This window comes from Notamacropus eugenii, chromosome 3, assembly GCF_028372415.1.
Source record: "Notamacropus eugenii isolate mMacEug1 chromosome 3, mMacEug1.pri_v2, whole genome shotgun sequence".
Classification (NCBI taxonomy): domain Eukaryota; kingdom Metazoa; phylum Chordata; class Mammalia; order Diprotodontia; family Macropodidae; genus Notamacropus; species Notamacropus eugenii.
This window is the reverse complement of record NC_092874.1, coordinates 43,553,716-43,575,469: the sequence shown is the minus strand read 5'-3', so window position 1 is coordinate 43,575,469 and position 21,754 is coordinate 43,553,716. Positions and strand designations below refer to the sequence as shown.

General features: G+C 39.5%; 2 protein-coding genes across 4 annotated transcripts in view; one reads left to right on the top strand and one right to left on the bottom strand.

Moving 5' to 3' along the window:
• KIAA1143 (KIAA1143 ortholog) overlaps positions 1 to 16,216 on the bottom strand; it is a 37,130-nt gene extending 20,914 nt beyond the window's left edge. Inside the window, exons 1-2 of the mRNA XM_072651417.1 lie at positions 15,626 to 16,216; positions 8,713 to 8,854 (exon numbers count right to left, since the gene is read on the bottom strand). Coding sequence (XP_072507518.1) covers positions 8,713 to 8,854; positions 15,626 to 16,018 — 535 coding nt within the window. The 5' untranslated portion in view covers positions 16,019 to 16,216. The remainder of the gene's footprint in view (positions 1 to 8,712; positions 8,855 to 15,625) is intronic.
• Positions 15,882 to 21,754, top strand: part of KIF15 (kinesin family member 15) — a 64,079-nt gene continuing 58,206 nt past the window's right edge. Inside the window, exon 1 of one of the 3 annotated variants that reach the window (XM_072651413.1) lies at positions 15,882 to 16,110. In XM_072651413.1, the coding sequence (XP_072507514.1) occupies positions 16,092 to 16,110 (19 nt within the window). In that variant the 5' untranslated portion in view covers positions 15,882 to 16,091. Of the gene's footprint in view, positions 16,115 to 20,612; positions 20,634 to 21,754 lie in introns of those variants that run through there. The other 2 variants (XM_072651414.1, XM_072651416.1) reach the window with 2 other exon arrangements.

The window sequence follows — 21,754 nt, the reverse complement described above, 5'->3', positions numbered from 1 at the left end:
ACATGCTGGCTCACCTGAATATGCTCGAGTTCTTTTCATATTCTACTCAGTGGTCAGCAATGAAGGAGAGCAGAACAACATTAAAGCTGTGGCATAGTAAGGGTCTCTTTGTCCTAGAAAGACAAACCAGAGTACACAAGGGTCCCAGTAAGGAGGTGAGACTGTGGCCCAGATGGAGTGGGAAGCAGGTGCTGGCCTCTCACTACTGGTTACCCATCTGGTTATAACAGAGCACAGGGACAGACTGTACAATCCAAGATGAAGCAAACACACCAATTTAACCTACCAGATATCTAGCTTTTTTACTATTGTATAGAATTTAACATCATATAGAACAGACATACTTATAAAAATTATTTTAAGATAGTATATAGTAAAATATATTTTATTATATTACAGTATTGATATTATATAATATATAAGATACTATATACATTTAATGCAAATATTATATTATTACATTATTTCTAACATTACCATATTATTGTATAGTAATGAGGTACAAACATTAGCAACCAAACTGTTATTGGTTATTATATAACCAAGCTTATATAATATCAGTCTTCACATCACTCCTAAAGCATGCAAATAAATCTGTGAAGATTTGGGGATTTAAGGGGCAAAATCACTGTAGTTTTTACTGTCTATTAATGAAGAACCTCTCCTATTCTGAGCAGCTACTGAATTCTGCTCCCAGAAATGGGGACTCACAGAGGGCCAGCAGCAGGAGGAGCGCTTTAACAAGCATGTTATGAAATGATCAAGATATCGCATCATTCATCTGAAATACCGAAGTAAAGAAATGTGGATTTGTTAATGCCTGTTACAATACCTTCTTTAAACCGGTAAGGCACATATCACCTTTTCACATTAAAAGAAGACAGATGAGACTAACCTTGCTTTGAGTTTGCAAGGACAACCTCTAGAAATTGATAAAAATCTTTCCTCCAGCAGCCCAAGAGAGATGAAATTAAAGATGCAATCTTGGTTCTGATAGTTCTTAAATTGAAACTTGAATAAAAGCTAAATCTAGGACTACAAATCAAGGAAAGCAGCATTTCTATATCAAGTGCTAAAGAGAGTATTTTTTAAAAAATGCCGGAAGGTAGTAATTGACAAGTAAATATGAAAGATCAAAAAAAGAAAGAGGAATTGAAATATCTGAATAGGCAACATTACAGTTTTATATACTTTTATCAAGAATCAACAGTGGAGGGATTGTGGAAAAAGAGGGACACTAATACATTGTTGGTGGAGCTGTGAATTGGTGACAAGCTCAAAGTTTCAAGTCCTGAGCATATTCAAAGGGAACAAGGAAAGAGGCAGGATTATAATAAACCCATCACACATTAATCCAATTTCACATCCTGTGAGATTATTCCAAGAGAGTGAATACAATACTCATACTGATCAACCCAGAGACAAGGTCAATGATAAAAAAAAAAAAGGCCCAATATGCACTAAAATATTTACAGCGGCATATTTTGGTCACAGCGAAGAATTGGAAACAAAGTAATTATCCATCAACTGGGAATAGCTAAACAAACTATGGTATGGCATAGAAATGTAATGAAATATTATTATACTTTAAGAAATGATGACTATGATGAATGCAGAGAAGCATGGTAACCTACATGGACTGATGAGAAGGTAAGTAAGCAGAATTAATAAAACAAAACAATCACAAAAACAAAGGCGGCAAGAACAATAAAACCATCCCCATCAATGCTGCACAACAACCAAGGCAGAGACACAAGAAGGCATCTCCCTGCCCGCGTCTTGTACAGAGGTGGTCAACATGGCATCACGCTTTCCAACGTCTCAGTTGGTTTTGTTGAACTTTGTCTTCCTCTTTGTTATTATAAGGAACAGTTACGTATGGTAGGAAACATAGCTAATGTGAAAAGAAATGATATCAATAAAAATTTTATTTAAAAAATTATCTAGTCCATATTCCATCCATTCACAAATTGATATTCTTTTATTTCACCAATGTCCACCTAAAACCTAAGTTATTAAAAACCATTAACCAAATTAAAAAATATTATGAAAAGACTGCTTTCAAGATCATAGATGCTGAGCTAAATTATCCCAGCTAGGTACCTTTGGAAGTTATATTAGCTACTCAGGCTTCTAAGCAATCAAATATAGGTATTATGCTATATAGTACCTTTGGGCTTTGTAAAAATCATTCACCTCTTCCAAATTTGCCTAAATTGCAATCAGAAGTAAAATAGATACTGGGAGAAATCTATTCCTTTTTCACTTGAAATACAGTCGTATGGCTTCTTACTCTGATTTGCCACAGACATTCAAGAAAATTTTAATTTTTCTTTATTAAACTATATACGGTAATAGAATAAAAAGAAATCTATTCTAGCATACACATGACTAATAGCTAAATTAGCCTTGCAGATTTAGATTTAACATCCCTTTTCTAGTCATGCTAGCTTGAAACTTTAGTCTTAAAAAATGTTTCCTTTTCTTTGCCCACCCCTTATCCTATTAGTCACTCAGTCTTCTCTGTTTCTTCAGAGTTTCTTGCTCTCTTGCTCTCAATTCTCGTGTTGCTGCCCTAGCCCAGAATGCTGTCACTTGAGGCCTGGATAATACTCCTCACTTGTCTCCTTCTCTCCATCTCTGCTGTAATTCACACGGCAGATTACTTTGATTAGTTTTTCTGAAACACTGCTTTTATTGCTCATTCTCAAAAAACATTACATCCTTTCCATCTGGATAAAGGCCAAATTCCTTGGTCCAGTGTGGAGGAGTGATAAATCAAGAGTCCTGGGTTCTAATCCCGATTCCATTAAGAGCTAGCAAGGTATTGGTTACTCTGTGACTTGGTTTCCTTATCTGTAAAATATAATTAGACTATGAACCCCTTGAGGGCAGGAGCCATCTTTTGCCTCTTTTTGTATCTCCAGTGCTTAGCACAGTAGGCACTTAATAAACATTTATTGACAGACTGTAAAATTAAGGAGCTGGACTAAGGTTCCTTCCTTTTCTAAAGTGCTATGAAGCATCTACTCTAGATTTTTAATCAGTTTTTGCTGGTTCTATGTCAGCCCTCTGCTCCAGCCAGATTGTCCCTCAATCATCTACCTCCACACCTTTGCTCACCTCCCCCTGAATGCCCTGTCTCCTTCTCTCTGCTTATCCCAATTTTACTCAGACTTCAAGTCTCACCAGCTTTATACTGCCTTGCCTGACCCCTCTCACATACAGGGAATCCCTCCCAATTCCTCTAACACATATTGTTTGTTCTCCTCATTGATTCCTTAATCATGGACTGACTGACTCATGGCACACTTCATACTATTTCTCTACTTTATTTAATCCTTGTATTATGATTTAGTGGGGGTTTTTTCCCAATGGATAATAAACTATCTTTCCACCTCAACAGGGAGCTCCTTGCTCATTGGCTGCTGAAGGTTACAACCATCATTTCTAGTCTTCTTTATGTTTTCCCACTGTACCTTGTACAGACTTAACACCGGAGGCAATCGAGGCAACGGGGTAGGGTGCTGGACTGACTTGGAGCAGGGAGAGACCTGGGCTTGAATTCTACCTTATACACCTTCCAGCTCTATGACCTTTCGGAGCTACTTCCGTTATTAAGATCAAAATACCTGAAGCATCTCCCTTCTTCACAGGGTCACTATGGGGATCAGATCTAATAATAGGCAGAACTTGAGCTAGGAGGGACCCCAGAAATCCTCTAGTGCAAGTCCCTTGTGTTACAGAAAAGGAAACCTAGTGCCAAAGAGTAAAAGGGACTGGCCCAAAGTGACACAGGCAGGCAGGGTATGTCAGAGATGAGATTTCAACCCTGGTCCAATGAATGACTCCAAAGCCAGGGCTCTGTACACTTTATCAGTTCTGAATTAATATCATTTTTATTATTAGCAGCAGCAGCAGTAACAACATGTTTAAAATATCTAAGACACTTCACAAGGGTGCCCCAGGGAGCCCAGTTGACCCTCCCCAGAGGACATGTCCATGGGGTCATGGGATTCCCGCTGGATTCTTTCCACTGAAACATAACAGGAAGGAAATAGAGTGACCATTCCCAAGACCGGCTCAAGTCCAAGAAGGTTAGAAGAAGTGAGGATGAGAGGAGCCAGGCCAGTCTAACAGTATCCTGAATCCAAATGAAAAGTGCAGCACCAGAGATTAAACAAAGAAAACAGGCTCTCGGTTTACAAAGCTGAGTCGATGTGATCTAGAAAGGCAGAGAGCTCACAGGCTGATGACATATGAGATGATGCATGTGTGGCACTAAATCCCACAGTTAAACTCACACCACATGAGCTGGACTGGCAGTAACCCAAGATGAAAGTTTCAAGCTGGGGTATGAAAAGGGAGCAAGTCCAGCCTAATGCGGCAGATAAACAATGCAAAAGAATACAAACTCTAAAACAGCTAAGTTAGCTTGCTTCTCTGGGACAACAGGGAAGCTCCCCAAAAGATTCTAGGCAGCATTTTTTTTTTGTCTCTTTTCTTTTATTAAATTATTTTAATTGTTTTCAGTATTCTACAATCACTTCCATCTATCTTAGATTTTTTTTCCCCTTCCTTCCCCTCTTTCCCCTCTTCCTCCTCACTTCCTCTCTGAGACGGCATACAATCTTATATAGGTTCTACACATATATTTCTACTAAATATATTTTCAACTTAGTCAAACTGACCAAAGGTTTATCAATTTTATTGTTTTTTTCATAAAAACCAACTCCTAGTTTTACTTATTAGTTCAATAGTTTTCTTAATTTCAATTTTATTAATCTCTCCTTTGGTTTTCAGTATTTCTAATTTGGTATTTACTTGGGGATTTTCAATTTGTTCTTTTTCTAGCCTTTTCAGCTGTATGCCCAATCTCTTCTTTCTCTATTTTATTCATGTAGGCACTCAAAGACATAAAACTTCCCCTAAGAGCCTCCTTTGCAGTACTCCATGAAATTTGGTAGGTTGTCTCGTTATTGTCATTCTCTTGAATGAAGCTGTTGATTGTTTCTATAGTTTGTTGTTTAACCCTCATTCTTTAGGATTAGGTTGTTTAGTTTCCAGTTAGTTTATGGTTCATGTTTCCATGGCCTTTGATTACATATAAGTTTTATTGCATTATGATCTGAGAAGGATTCATTGACTATCTCTGCCTTTCTATACTTGATTGTGAGGTTTTTATGGCCTAGTACATGGTCAGTTTTTGTATATGTGCCATGTACCACGAGAAAAAGTTATATTCCTTTCTGTTCCCATTCAACTTTCTCCAGAGATCTATCATATCTACCTTATCCAGAGTTCTATTCACCTTCTTAACTTCTTTCTTGTTTATTCTGAGGTTAGATTTATCAGGTTCAGAGAGGGGGAGGTTGAGGTCCCCCTCTGGTATATTTTTGCTGTCTATTTCTTCCTGTAACTCCCTCAACTTCTCCTCTAACAATTTGGATGTTATACCACTTGGAGCATGTATGTTTAGTAATGAAATTCCTTTGTTGTCTATGTTGCCTTTTAGCAGGATATAGTTTCCTTCCTTATCTCTTTTGACTAGATGTATTTCTGCTTTTGCTTTGTCTGAGATTAGGATTGCTACCCCTGCTTTTTTTATATTAGGTGAAGCACAATAAGTTCTGCTCCAACCTTTGACCTTTACCCTGTGTGTATCTCCTCTTTTCAAACGTGTTTCTTGTGAACAACATATTGCTGGATTATGGTTTTTAATCTGTTCTGCTATCAGTCTCCGTTTTATGGGAGAGTTCATCCCATTCACATTCACAGTTATGATTATTATCTCTCTTTCCCTCCATCCCCTTTCCCCTTGTTTATGCTTTCAGTTCTCCCATCCCCTCCCCAACAGTTTTAATTTTGACTACTGCCTCCCTCAGTCTTCCCTCCCTTCTTTCAGCCCCCCTTTTCCCTTACTACTTCTTCCCTCCCTTTTAGCCTCCCTTCCCTTTTCTTTCCCCCTTCCCCTCCCACTGCCTATAGAGCTAGTTGTATTTCTATCTATCTATGTATTCATTCCTTGTTTAAAGGATAGCTCTCTAGCAGGGGATTTGAGATAATAAAATAACAAAATTTTATATTAAAAAATAAAAGAGTACAAGAAAAAAAGGGAGGGAATGAGAGAAAGAAAACTAAACAAAGCCAAACTACACTTTTAAATTAAACAATAATTTTAAATTTAACATTTTAAAGGGCTTTTGGGGATTGATTTAGATGGCCTAGCTCTAGGGACATATGGGAAGGGAAGCATTGGGATGCTGTACAAAGGAAGTTAGGGCCAATATTTTATTTTAATATAAGAGAGGCATTTAAAATGACTTTCTTGGCCTTGTGGCTTGGCTCAAAGCTGGGCACATGCTTTAAAACAAACAAAAAAAAAAACAGGCCTTGCAGTCATCTAAATAGGTGGTCTTCTTAATGAATCCAAGACTCAATCTGGCCCAAAGGTTCCAAGAATATTATCTAACCAGCTGTACTAAAACCATTAGGTTTTTTTGCTTGATTGTTCTTATATATGTGTATACACATACACAAATGTATATATACTTTTCTGCATGTACATAGGTATACATGTTATTACACACATGTTATGCATACACATGCACTGAGGGCTTATTGAGCAAAAGCAAGACGGTATGATGATGGTGCAATGCAAATTCAATAGCAGAAAGCCATCTGGTTTGGTTGGAAAATAAGAATACATAGATGGAAGTAGTATGAGCGAAGGTGAGGAAGGTAAAGTAAGATTAAGCTGTGATATACCTGTAATGTCAGGCAGAGTGAGGCCAGCAGAAACCACTGAAGAGAAGAAAACATCTAAGAGGGATTATCATTGCAGTAAAAGATATGTGGGCTGGATTGGAGTAGGAAGAGGATGGAGTCCGGAGGACCCACAGAGAGATTACTGCAATAATGTACACAGGTGGTAATGAAGAGCTGAATTCTGGGGTGGCAGCAGGAAGAAATGATGGGATGATTTATTAACTGATCAAACAGATATGCAGAGTAAGAGAGAGGAGAGTCAGCTATAACCCCAAGGTTATTCACAAGGATAACCACAGGATGAATGGGAAAATCATAGAGAAAAACAAGATAGATAGAAGGGGCAAGTTCAGGGGGAAGATAATGAGCTTGGTTTAGAACATATTAAATTTGCAGGAACAGTGAGACATCAGGGTGAAGATATCCTGTGGGCAACTGGAGGTGCAGGTCTGGAGTACAAGAATTTCAGAGTTAGATAAAAATGACTTTGGAGTCATCTACAAAGAGATGATGGTGGAAACCGTAGTAGAATATAAGATTCTCAAAGAAGAATGTGGGAGAAGAGAATGGAGCCTTGGGGAACACAGGGAGAGAATGAGGAGCTGGCGAAATGGACAGAGAAGAAACCATCAGAGAGGCAGAAGGAGAATCAGGTGAGTATGGTGTCTCTAAAATGAAAAAAATTTGGAGGAGGGGGTAGAAAGCAGCGCAAAAGCCTTCAGGAGCTCTAGAAGGACGAAGATTGAAAAAAGGCAATTTAACAAACAATTCTATAGGAATCAGACTGCCAGCTCCTTGAGAGGAACTGTCTTTTGCCTTTTCTCATATCCCCAGTACCTGGCACATAGTAGGCATTTATTGAAGGCTTGTAGATTTGACTTGACTTCTTGACTAGGACAAAAATATCTCGTTAGTCCTCTCTAGGAGGTGATCCCTAAACATTGTTGCATTGTTAATTTAGTATTTATAATTTGTGGTATAACTACAATATAAAATCTAATTAAAATTGGACAGAGTTGCATAAAGATTATGCTTTTTTAATGGCTGATTATTTTTGGAGGGAAGAGCTAATTTTTTTTAAAAATTACTTCTTATGAGAACTAGAGAAAAAACTGGGGTTATCAACAAAGGAAAGGTAAAAATGGGACAAATCTTAATTTGGCAGCTATTGGTAGGTACAAATAAAATCTAAAAAGCTGCACCAGATGTGTAAACACTAGCTGCCTTCTATTACGGACCTCAGAACTTATCAATGCAGCTGTTCCCTCCAAAGAGGCAGATCCCAACCTAGCTATGCCTGCCTATCCTATGTACCTCTCTCATCCATATCCCCCCCACGAAGTCAGCCACAGTGGTTCACCCAAAGTGCTTGCAGCGGCCCTCAATTTCTCCTAACAACATGAACTACTATTGTGAGGTAAGAAACGATGAACAAGATGGATTCACAGAAGCCTGGGAAGACTTGTATAAACTGATGCAGAGTGAAGTGAACAGAACCAGAGAACAATTACACAACAACAACACAAACTGTGAAAGCTGAATGAACTCTGAACAATGCAGAGACCAACCACAATTCCAGAGGACTGCCAATGAAGCGTGCTATCAACGTCTAGGCAGAGAAGTGATTAATTCACAATAAAGAATGAAACATAAGTTTCTAGACATGATCAAATATGGGAATCTGTTTTTCTTGCCTATGCAAGATTTTTTTCCTTTTTTTCCTTTTAAATCAAAAGTGGGCGAGGTGGGAGGGGTGGCATGATGACTAGAAACCTTCACTTGATTCTTTTTGGGGGAGTTTTCAGCTAAACTGACTTAGGACCACAATAAAATGTTAGCAATTTCATAAGTACTAAATATCTCAAGAAAATATGATAAATAAATTCATTTCATGTTTCAGGTTATTGCTATCTTCTGGAAAAATGAAACTGACTTCGAATATACCTGGTTTGGAAGACTTTATCTGCTGCTTAATTTCCATGACTTCTTCTGCTGATAAATCTCCTTTTTTCAGCACAACCACTTGAGGCTGCTCATCTTCATTGTCACTCCTGTCATCTCCTTCTGGGATTTCAGGTTGAATTTTCTAGAAGAAAATCCCCAAATACAAGGCAGATCACTAACCTCAACCAACTCTACATCTCTGAAATTGCAAAATGAAAGGAAAATAGAACCTACTAAGTAAAGAATATGACCTTACAAATACCTCCCTAAGTAAATAAGTGCTCACAATGAATTTCACAATGACTTAAAGGCAAACAGATACCATGTCTGATCCCTCCTACCTCATTTCCTCCACTTGTTAAAACAGTTGTTCATTTCCTTCTTTTAGATGATTTTCTCAATTTCCTAACATGTATGAATTCCATCACTCTTATAATCCTACTGAGACAAATGAAAAGACTAAGAGACAGGAGAAATGATTATCAATGACCAATTTTAAATAATCATTTCTCTCACCACCCCTTCTATACAATCTTCTTGTAGCAATCTGAAGACGTTATATCTTTCTTGAGCCCTACTCTGGGTACATTCAAAACCTCCACATCTCTCTTTTCTCATTTCCAACCAAACAATAAGAACTAACACTTAGAAAGTACTGTATATTATAATTCCATCACTTCAGGAATTTGTGATTTCATTGGTCCAGTCATGCTTTCCACCAATGAAGATTATAACCCCTTTATAACTTAGCAGACAGTTTTCTTGGCCCTACCCCCCCGGACTGCCTGTTCCTTGGACTGTCTTTCACTTTTGTATCTTCAGCACTTAGCACCATATCTCACACATAGTAGGTGCTTAATAAATGCACAATGACCAACTTTAGTAACACTGTGGCCAAGCTCATGAAGAGCCTCTGCAAACCCAACTAGCCTAGCCTAGCCTACTACCCGGCCTATCCTAAGTCTTTTCAGTCTGGGTCCTAATAATAATGACAACCAGACTAGCATTTATATAGCACTCTTAGGTTTACAAAGTACTTTGCATATGTTATTTCCTTTACTCCTCACAACAACCCTGAGAGGGAGGCGCTGTGATTACCTCCATTTTATAAATGAGAGGGGAGAAGTGATGTAGCTGGGGGTAACATTTAGACTCAGGTCATTCTGCCTCTAAGCCCAGCACTCCAGTGACCTTATCACCAAGTGACAGCTCATCCTCCCCTGTACAGCCAGAGAACCCCACACTACAAAGACCTATCAGAGCTTGTGTTCATGCATTGTTTTCGAAGACCATGACATCAGAGAGATGATGACGACTTGCCCTTGACTTTGTTCTGAGTGAGAAAGGGTTGTACAGATCACCAGCCTCACTTCTCCTCCTGAGCCATCTGGATCCAGTCACCAGATATTCATCAGGGTAACTGGAGATGGCCCAGGATGCAGTGGGAGACCTTGGCCTTTTTAGGCTAAGCCCTTCAGTGAACGTGGTGTATAACAGCCCTACTATATAACATCTATTATTTGGTCTTATCCAGTTATTTGTCTTTATTTTCTCCTATTATGTGTGGTAAAGACTTGAAGTAAGAAGCCATGGTTATATACTTCAACTGGCCAAATACCATTAGAGTAACCTTGGGCAAATCACAAGCCTCTAGTGTCTCTGGGCCTCAGCTTCATCATCTATAAAACAGACAGTGGGACTAGATGGTCTTTAAGAATACTTCTGGCTCTCACACTGTGTGACTGTCATGTGTCTGTCTGCCTTCTTAACTGCTGTCTGCATCTTGGTTTTCTTGGTTGGATGGCTATGAAAGGTGCCTGATTCAGTGGCACATGTAAATTAGGTACAGAATAAATGCTCTGAAGGGAGAAAAAGAAAAACGAAAATAAAATCCTTTGGGATACTGGTGAGACTGAGATCTGGATGTTCTGGTTTTCCTTTTAACCAATCCTTTCACAGGAATGACTAGCTGAAAAACAAAAGGGAAAGTCCCTACACAAGTGCAAAAGCAGTCACTGGGAAGGAGATAAGCGTTTCTGAATTAGTTTCCAAAAAGGCCTAGTGAGGTATATTGAGAACCTTAATTACAGAATGACTTCTCTTCATGCTGTACTCTCTCCCCCATGTTCACAAATCATAGGAAAGCACAGACAACAGGGCCAATTATGCTACTAAGATGAATGAGAATTTAGTCTTATTCATTGCCTGAGGAGTACAAAAGAACACAGTGTACTCCTCCAAAAGCAAGTCTCTTAATTCCCCAGGTCAAATTTGTAAACAAGGATTGATCTAGAATTAGACCCAATCACAACAATCACCATCAAAATGAAATGTCTTTTATTACTATTCTTTGAAGGGTAAACTAAAATGCAACAGGTAGCTGGGTGTGTGTTCATCCTTCATTGCCGAAGAAGACCATGCCATCAGAGAAATGATGACATTACTTGCACTTGACTTTGTTTTTTGAGTGAGGGGCGGCTGTGCAGGTCACCAGCCTCACTTCTCCAGAGCCATCTGAATTCAGTGACTAGATATTCATCAGGATGACTGGAGATAACCCAGGATGAGGCAATTGGGGTTAAGTGACCTGTCCAAGGTCACACAGCTGGTGAGTGTCAAGTATCTGAGGTGAGATTTGAATTCAGGTCCTCCTGACTCCTGCACTGGTGCTCTATCCACTGCACCACCTAGCTGCCCCTAGGTAGCTGGGATGGAATGAATAAATGAATTTGAAAGAACATTTTTACTGCATGCTTACTCTGTGCTAAGCACTAAGCATAAAGATAGAAAAAGCTTCCTGCCCTCAAGGAACACACACACTCTAATTAGGTTGGGCAACTTACAAAGCAAAGTTGAGCTGCTGGGCAGATGGTAAGGCCTCGAAGACCTCTGGAGCCAGAGGCAGAGCAGATGGTGGCAAGGCTTGTGGGTGCCCCATCTCCTCAGAAAGATTAGTCATTGGCGCCTGTCTCCTCAAAGCCTTATGAGCAATTAAGCAGTCCAGTGGAAGAGGAGAGGTACTATATAAGTTCTGAGATTCACACTTGGGTTGGAGTCCAAATTGTCAAATAGACGAAGTTGACTGTAATTAATTTCCCATATTCCTTGTAATGCCTTCTTTTCACTTCTCTACCCTTTTTTCCCAGTGTTCTGTCCCCCACATACCCAGGATCCCCTGAATTTCCTCCAAAGAACCTCCCTCAGTTTCCAGGACACCACTCAGAATTTTTCTCCCTAACTGCAGGATCAAGCTCTCTCCATATGTGCTTTCCCCAAATGAAATTCTCTCTTAAAATAAGCAATATTCTCTTCTTTAAAATGTTCACACTAAGGTATGACTGTCTAATGGTTTTAAGTTTCCAGAGGCTGCACGTAAATAGGAAGTTTATTAAAACAAAAGAATTTCAAACTAGTAGAACGAATGGAGATTTTTTGAGGACAACAGAGTTTCCACTTGCCTACATCATGGCCAAGTCTGCTACAAAAATGTGATCTCTTCCCATTTGGTGTTAGAGAACAGTAACAGTCTCAAAATCTAAATATAGGTGTAGCCTACCTAACATTCTACAAAAACAAGACACTAGGAAGAGGGTTGTCAAAGGGAGCAGGATTTTGCAGATTCAAGGTTTTAGTTCTGTACTTTATTAAGGCCATTACTGTGAAATGAGGAGGGGATGAAGGGAAGGGTGCAGAGAGAACCCTCATGTGCAATATATCTTATAAAGACTCCTCTACCTTAAAAACATAAAACATAGTGGTTTCAAAAAGGCAGCCCCAATAGAAGCTATTAAACTCACTCTTATCTACTAACAATTTCTCTTAGCAGACCCAACAAAAATTATTTCAAAAGCAATATTCTTATTTCCTAAGAAAGGAGAGGCCATAATTCCTTCATTTACAAGGCCAGATTTAGGGATCCTTTATGACCAAGCTATGTTAACTCAGAGGCCTGAAATAAGACTGTTCTCTCTTTTCCATCATTTACACTACCAGGTTTCAAGACTCTAAAAATAGTTGTTTCTAGTGAGTTATCAGAGTTCTACAACAGAAACACATGTGGTTTTTTTTAGTGATAATTTTAATGCTATCAGTTCTATCAACGTATACTTGGAAGAATACGTTTTTACTCCATCTGCTGGCTGGCTTTAGGCTCTGTATTACTAGCAAATTTCTCAGTTACAATACTGGATTTTTAATTAAAAACTGGAGAAAAAAATCTTAAGTATCTCAGGGATATTCCCCACAGTTCCAGAGGCTTTAATTAAATTGTAAAAAATTTTATGTCAACAAAAATTCTGGGTGCCAGGTAGCACTATATGTCAGGGAGCAAAGGAGAAATACTCATTAAATGGTTTATATAACAAAACTTTAAAACAGTATTTTAAAATCTCAACCTTTATGTGGCTTTCTTCTACTGCTATTAGATGTTTATTAGTTCTATTTAGTTGGATGATTTGTCAGGGGAGTAAGGAGTAGAAATTTATAAACTGCTTTGAATTTCTAATAATCTATACAATACCCAGGCCACGTTGAAAGATATAAAAATGAAGTAACTCTAAGACTGTCTGGGCTGTTATAAAAAAAAAGAATTTTCATTTAAATTGAGTTACAGCAAGGGAACATCTGTCTTCCAGCCTTTGAGAAATGTCTTTACTCAAAGATCTGACTAAACAGCCTACAGTGGGTGGGTGGGTGGCTTACATTGAACCATGTGAAGAGATGATGCTTAGCTCAGATGTTTTATGTCAGTCTATAGTTGGGTAGCTGGGAAGATGGTTAGAGTTCTTTGATACTAATGCCAAGGTTGAGCATTAGATCCTCACATGAGCCAATTAGGTTTCAGGTGTCATCCAGAGACAGATTCCTTTCAATCCTAAAAGCTGGGCCTTTGGCCACTAGGAAAGATGGGAATGGTGTGAATCGATTAATGCAAAACCACGAATGGGAAAATAACTCAAAATGATGCCATATTCGTGGTAGGCCAGTAATCTCACTAAAAGGGTCCTTGGCTTTAGATTGACTACTTGCTGGACTATAGAGTCCTTTGAAAAAGTCTCTTAATGGTGAATATTATTAATTTTAATTATTATGGCTCTGTAGCTTTGGTTTCCATCACAGAATTGCTCAGAAAGATTTCCTAGAAGGCAGTCAGAAAAAGAGGCAGTCAATTTGTGCCATGTGTATCTCTCCCTTCCCCTTTGGCTCACTGGTTACACATTTGATTATTTGGAGATACTGGGGTTTCAAGACTTCTCGTCTTGAAGAATACTGAAATTACTGCCTTAAAACCTATGTCCATCTTGGCCTCTACATCTTTGCTTGTATCATGCCCCTGAGTAGAGGTGTCTTTCCCTCTTCCCTATAGCTGAAATTCTCCACCTCTTTCAAGGCCTCAGGACTACTCCTACTTCCTCTATGGAATTGTCATTGACTATTCCCATCCTACTCAGTACTGAGTCTCTATCACAAATGTAGTTTTTAAGTACATTGTCTCCTGAAGTTAGATGAAATTCAGCGTGGCTCAAGGGCTGTTGTGTTTGTCCTTGTTTTCAAAGAGGACCATGATATCAGGGAAGTGATGACATGAACTGCAGTTAACTGATTTGAGTGAGGGAGGGCTGTGCAAGGTCATCAGCCTCACTCTCTCCTCCTGAGACATTTTGATCCAGTATGCAAGGAGAGACCCTTGCCCTCTTAGCAGCTTTAGAGGATCAAGGGTAAGAGAATAGTCAGGAAGACCCCAGTTAAAGTCCTGTCTCTTACGCATGGGGGCTGTGTGACCATGGGCAAATCACTTAAGTTTACAGGACTAAAACACTAAAAGTTTGGGGTGAGCACCTAGTCTAACCTTCTTGTTCTGGGTTCCAGGTTCTCAACTTCCTAACTAAATTTTTCTGGAAAAAGTTAATTTGAAAGTAGATTTTTTAAAAAAATTTTAATTTTTGCTGCTGGCCAGGCAAAACAAACTAGTTACAGTTCTGACTACCGCCTATCAAATACAAGTCCTATATTTGACACAAATCAGCCACATGACCATAAGCAGGTCAGTTAGCTTCTCAGATCCTGCAGACAACGCTTTAAGCTTCAGAGAGCAATAACTGGTCCAAATTTCGCCCCTTTCCCCCCAAGGACACTGTCCCCCTCGCCTTCCCTGCCCCCCAATCACCCCCCAAGAAGGCAAGGCAGCTCAATGGGCCAGGAGTCAGAAAGACCAGAATTCAAATACAGCCTCTGACCCTCACTAGATGTGTGCCTCTGGGTGTGTCACTCAACCTCTGCCTGCTGGCCTCAGTTTCCTTATGTGGCAATGGGATGAATAACAGTGCTGCGGACCTTCTAAAGCAGTGGTGAGGCTCAAATAAGATGACAATTGTAAAGCCCTCTGCAAACCTTAAAGTGCCACATAATATCCGGGGCCCCTTTCCTGTTACTGTTACCACTAAGAAGTGAGGGACCCGCCCTCAAGCAAGAGTGACAGTAACAATGTAACAATAACCAAAGCTTATGTAACATTTTTACAGTTGCAAGATTCCTTGCGCGCATCATAGTATCTCTTCTGATCCTGATAAACGTGAGGGGAACGGGGGGGGGGGGTGCTAATCTATCCCTGCTTTACAGACGGGGAAACTGAGGTAGACACCGGCAAAGTGAGTGACCTGCCCAGGGCTCCCGTGCCAGGAAGCGTCGTTGGAAAGACTCGAACTCGAGTCTTGCACGTGATTCACACTCCAAGCCTCCCCCTCCCCCCGCTGCCCTCGCTCCGAGACGGGGTGCTCTACCTCGGCTGGGGAAGAGAAATGCGCAACAGCCCACAGGGCTGGGCCAGACTCCAGAGCGCAGGAGCAACCGGAAGTGAAGGGGCCCAGGCGGAGTTTCCTTAGCGACTCGAGGGGCGGGACAAGTGCCTCCTCACCTTGGTTTCTACGGTGGGCCCCTCCTTGTAGCCAACCTTCTCCTTAAAGCGGGACAGGAACGCGGGCTCCGGCGGACGCACGTATGACACCTGGTTTCGCTTGCTCATGGTTTCTCTGCGAGGAAGCGGCCGGGGATGGAGACAGGCAAAGGGGCCCCGGATCTTATTCGTCTCCCGGAAGCGAGAGTACGCCTCCTCCCACGCCGGCCTCCGTACCCGGGGGCGGGGCCAAGGACTCGTCATCCGCGACGGTACCTCCTCGACACGTGATAGGGGCCCTGCGTCCTTCCGCTGACTTCCGCCCGTTCCATGGCGCTCCCATCGAGGCTTCCAGGGGCGTGCTCGCTCCGCCCCTTTCCGGCCGCCTAGCGCCAAATTCAAACACACCGCCATTTTGCTTGTACTGTAGGTTTCCGCTCTCCCTTAGACCCGGGGTTGGGGTTCACGTTTGGGGAGCGGGAGCGTGATGGCACCTGGTGTCAAAGGTGAGTGAATGAGTGTGTACGGGTTTGGGGAGGAGGGATCCTAGACTCGTCGCTGCCAGAGGCTGCGATCCCCACTTGGGGTACCTAGGCCCGCTGGACGCGGCCTGGACCAGAAGCCCCCGGGGGGGGGGGGGGGGGGAGGAGGGGAGGGACCTTCCCAGGCTCCTCCTACCGTGGCCGCCCCGTTAATTAGGTTGTAATTAACGCAGTGACGCGGTGTTTTACGGAATGCGTGACCCTGTGTAATATAGAATGCGTAACGAGTAATAATCTGAGGCTTGTAACGCTGATCAGCCGCGTGGTGCTTAGGTGGAGGGTCCAGCGGAGTCAGGAGGACGCGCGTTCAGATCCGCCGCTGCAGCCTGTGTGCCTCAGTTACCCCATCTGTAAAATGAGCCCGAGAAGGAAATGGCAAAGCACTCCACTGCCCTTGCCAAGAAAACCCCAGATGGGGTCACAAAGACTCAGGCCCGACTGACCAATAATCAGATGAAAGATATGGATGTATCAACATGTATACCAATAAAAAAATATATTTACAATGCTTTGCAAATCTGTAATTGCTACAGAAATGCCTTAATGATTATCATGATTACCAGTCTTCATTTTCCTTTGTTTTTCTTTCCTCACCTGTGAAATGAAGGGGTCCCTTCCAGCCTTAAATATGGGATGCTGGGTCCTGGTTGTGAATTCTGACTCAGTTTTCCTCGTTTGAAAAATGACAGAATAGAAACTGCTGAACCCTTAGGTCTAAATCTGACATCTTGAAAGGGCTGTTACACTTTGTTCTTGTTGTTAAGTTGGTGGAACTGTTTTTCTCTTTTTAGAGATGAGGAAACGGAAGCAAAGTAGAGTTTTAAAATATTGTTATTAAGCTTGATAAATGCTTTCACTAAACTATCTGTTGTAGGTTCACAGGTACTTAATTCAATTGAACACATGTACATAAAGCGCCTGATAAAAGGCACTGCTTTAGGTGCTAGAAACACAAATTAAAACAGAATTTGATCACAACTTCTCTGGGAAGTTTGCAGGAGGCAGGTGACCACTAGACTAGTGGTTTTCAAATTTTTTAGTCTCACCACCCATTTATACTCTTGAAAACTATTGAGAAGCTCTAAGAGCTTTTGCTTATGAGAATCCTATCAATATTTTTTGGTTTTTTAAAATTTATTTTATTTGTTTTCAGCGTTGTACAACCTCTTCCATATAACTTTGATTTTTCCCCCTCCCTACCCCTCCTTGCCTCTCCTTCCCTCCTCCATCCTCCTTTCCCCATCCCTCCCCCCTCCCTCCCTGAGACGTCATGTAATTTTATATAGATTCTACACATACATTCCTATTAAATACATTTTCACCTTGGTCATGTTGCATAGAAGAACTAAAATGAATAGGAGAAATCATAAGACATACCAAAACATAATACAAAAGAAAATGATCTGCTACGTTCTGCAATAGAATTCCATAGTTCTTTCTCTGGATGTGGAAGGCATTTTGCCTTAAAAGACCATTGGGAATTTTTTAAGTCCTTGCATTGCAGTGAAGTTCTCAGCCTACCAGAAAAAATCCTTGCACACTGTGGTTGTAGCTGAGTATAAAGTTCTCCTGGTTCTGCTCCTTTCACTCAGCATGAGTTCATATAAGTTTTTCCAGGCTTCTCTGAAGTCTTTCTGTTCATCATTTCTTATACTATAATAAAATTCCATTACATTCATATACCACAATTTATTCAGGCATTCCCCAATTGATGGGCATTCCCTTGATTTCCAGTTTTTGGCCACCACAGAGAGTGCTGCTATAAATATTTTTGTACAAGTGGGACCCTTTCCTATTTTTTTGATCTCTTGGGGATACAGTCCTAGAAGCATTATTGCTGGGTCAAAGAATATGCACATTTTTGTAGCGCTTTGGGCATAGTTCCAAATTGTTCTCCAGAATGGTTGGATCAGCCCACAGTTCCACCAACAGGGAATTAGTGTTCCAGCTCTCCTACATCTTCACCAACATTTATCATCATCCTGTTTTGTCATGTTAGCCAATCTGATAGGTGTGATGTGGTATCTCAGAGTTGTTTTGATTTGCATCTCTCTGATCAATAGTGATTTAGAGCATTTTTTCGTATGACTGTAGATAGCTTTGATTTCTTCCTCTGAAAACTGCCTGTTCATATCTTTTGACCATTTATCAATTGGGGAATGACTAGTATTCTTATACATTTGACTCAGTTCTCTATATGTTTTAGAAATGAGGCCTTTATCACAGATACTAGTTGCAAAAATTCTTTCCCAGTTTTCTGCTTCCCTACTCATCTTGGTTGCATTGGGTTTGTTTGTGCAAAAACTTTTCAATTTTATCAAAATTATCCATTTTGGATTGCGTAATGTTTTCTATCTCTTTATTTCATCAAAAGTTCTTCCCTTCTCCATAAATCTGATAAATACATTATTCCTTGTTCCACTAATTTGTTTATAATATCAATCTTTGTACCCAGATCATGTACCCATTTGGACTTTATTCTTCTATACAGTGTCAGGCATTGGTCTATGCCTAGTTTCCACCATACTATTACCCAGTTTTCCCAGCAATTTTTGTCAGACAATGAGTTTTATCCCAGAAGCTGGGGTCCTTGGGTTTATCAAACAATAGATTGCTGTATTCGTTGACTACTGTGTCTTGGGTACCTAACCTATTCCACTGGTCTACCCTTTTGTGTCTTAGCCAGTACCAAGTGGTTTTGATAATTGCTGCTTAATAATACAATTTGAGATCTCGTAGAACTAGGCCACCTTCCCTAGCATTTCTTTTCATTAGTTGCCTTGATGTTCTGGATCTTTTGTTCTTCCAGATGAATTCTGATATTATTTTTTCCAGCTCTACAAAATAATTATCTGATAGTTTGATTGGTATGGCACTGAATAAGTAAATTAATTTAGGTAGAATTGTCATTTTTATTATATTGGCTCGGCCCACCTACGAGCAACTGATGTTTTTCTGCTTACTTAGATCTGACTGTTTGTGTGAAAAATGTTTTGTATTTGTGTTCATATAGTCCCCAGGTTTATTTTGGCAGGTAAATTCCCAGATATTTTATAGTGTCTACCATAGCTTTAAATGGGATTTCTCCTTCTATCTCTTGCTGTTGGGCTTTGTTGGTAAAATATATAGAAATGCAGAAGATTTGTGTGGGTTTATTTTGTAACCTGCAACTTTGCGAAAGTTGTTTATTATTTCAAGTAGTTTTTTTACTTCATTTTCTGGAATTCTCTAAGTAGATCATCAAACCATCTGCAAAGAGTGATAACTTAGTTTATCCTTTGCCTATTCTAATTCCTTCAAATTCTTTTTCTTCTCTTGTTGCTACAGCTAACATTTCTAGTACCATATTAAATAATAGTGGTGATAATGGACATCCTTGTTTCACCCCTGATCTTATTGAAAATGCATCTAGCTTATCCCCATTGCATATAATGCTTGCTGAAGGTTTTAGATAGATACTGCCTATTATTTTTTGGGAAGTTCCATTTACTCCTATGTTCTCCAGTGTTTTCAATAGGAATGGGTGTTATATTTTGTCAAAAGCTTTTTCTGCATCTATTGAGATAATCATGTGGTTTCTGTTAGTTTTGTTGTTAATATGATTAATAATGTTAATAGTTTTCCTAATATTGAAGCAGCCCTGCATTCCTGGCATAAATCTTACCTGATCATAATGTATGATTCTTGTGATAAGTTGCTATATTCTTTTTACTAAAACCTTATTTAAAAATTTTGCATCTATATTTATTAGAGAAATTGGTCTATAATTTTCTTTCTCTGTTTTGACTTTTCCTGGTTTAGGTATCAAAATCATATTTGCATCATAAAAAGAATTTGGGAGGACTCCTTTTTCCCCAGTTTTCCCAAATAGTCTATATAGAATTGGAATTAACTGTTCTTTAACTGTTTGATAGAATTCACTTGTGAATCCATCTGGTCCTGGAGATTTTTTCCTAGGGAGTTCACTGATGACTTGTTCAATGTTTTTTTCTGAGATGGGGTTATTTAAATATTCAACTTCCTCTTCTGTTAGTCTGGGCAATTTGTATCTTTTAAAATAATCATCCTTCTCATTTAGATTGTCGAATTTATAGGCATACAGTTGGGCAAAGTAATTTCTTTATGATTGCTTTAATTTCCTCCTCATTGGAGGTGAGTTCACCTTTTTCATTTTTGATATTGATAATTTGGTTTTCTTTTTTTTAATCAAATTGACCAAAAGTTTATCAATTTTATTGGTTTTTTCATAAGGCCAATTCCTAGTTTTATTAGTTAAATAGTTTTCTTAATTTCAATTTTATTGATCTCTCCTTTGGTTTTCAGTATTTCTCATTTGGTATTTACTTGGGGATTTTCAATTTGCTCTTTTTGAGCTTTTTCTGCATGCCCAATTTATTGATCTCCTCTTTCTCTATTTTATTCATGTAGGCACTCAAAGATATAAAACTTCCCCTAAGAACTGCCTTTGCAGTATCCCATAAGATTTGGTAGGTTGTCTCATTACTGTCATTCTCTTGAATGAAGTTGTTGATTGTTTCTATGATTTGTTGTTTAACCCGCTCATTCTTTAGGATTACGTTGTTTAGTTTCCAGTTAGTTTATGGTTTATGTTTCCATGGCCTTTGATTACATATAAGTTTTATTGCATTATGATCTGAGAAGGATGTATTGATTATCTCTGCCTTTCTGCACTGGATTGTGAGGCTTTTATGGCCTAGTACATGGTCAGTTTTTGTGTATGTGCCATGTACCACTGAGAAAAAGGTGTATTCCATTTTTTCTGCATTTAGTTTTCTCCAGAGATCTATCATATCTACCTTATCCAGAGTTCTGTTCACCTCCTTAACTTCTTTCTTGTTTGTTTTGAAGTTAGATTTATCAAGTTGAGAGAGGGGGAGGTTGTGGTCCCCCGCTAGCATAGTTTTGCTGTCTATTTCTTCCTACATCTCCCTTAACTTCACCTCTAAGACTTTGGATGCTATACCACTTGGAGCGTATATGTTTAATAATGATATTGCTTCATTGTCTATGGTGCCTTTTAGCAGTATATAGTTTACCAATCACTCTGCCATTTTGTCTCCCGGAACCAGAATCCTGTGTATCAATATTTACTCTTTAGAAATTAAAATTGATAAATGTTTTAAATTTAAAATAACCACAAGCCCATTGCATTAACATAAATAACATGTTTTATGAAAATGTTTTCCAAAACAAAAGTTTAGTGCGAAGAGTGGTATTGTTTTACATTTTTTTAAAAATCTAACACTGGCTTAATAGAAGACAGATTCTTAGCTCTGCTTTTGCATTCAATCTATTGCTATGTGTTCTTTTGTTTGAAGTATATGAAGGGGCTATCTTTAAAATACCTGGTTTGTGGGAAATTTAATGGTTTCAAAAGAACAGGAAAAACTGGAAGCAGGTTTTTATTTCTGTACCTAGGCTGTTTTTAGCCCTCATTATTTTCTTTCTTTTTTCCCCACCTAATTTTGGACCTGTAGTATGTATAAAGTACTCCTTCTCAATGTAGAAACTACTCCAATGTGAGGTCAGCACCTCACCAGTACTGACAGTCTTAGAATGTTGTCTGTGGTGCCAAGAGGCTAAGCAC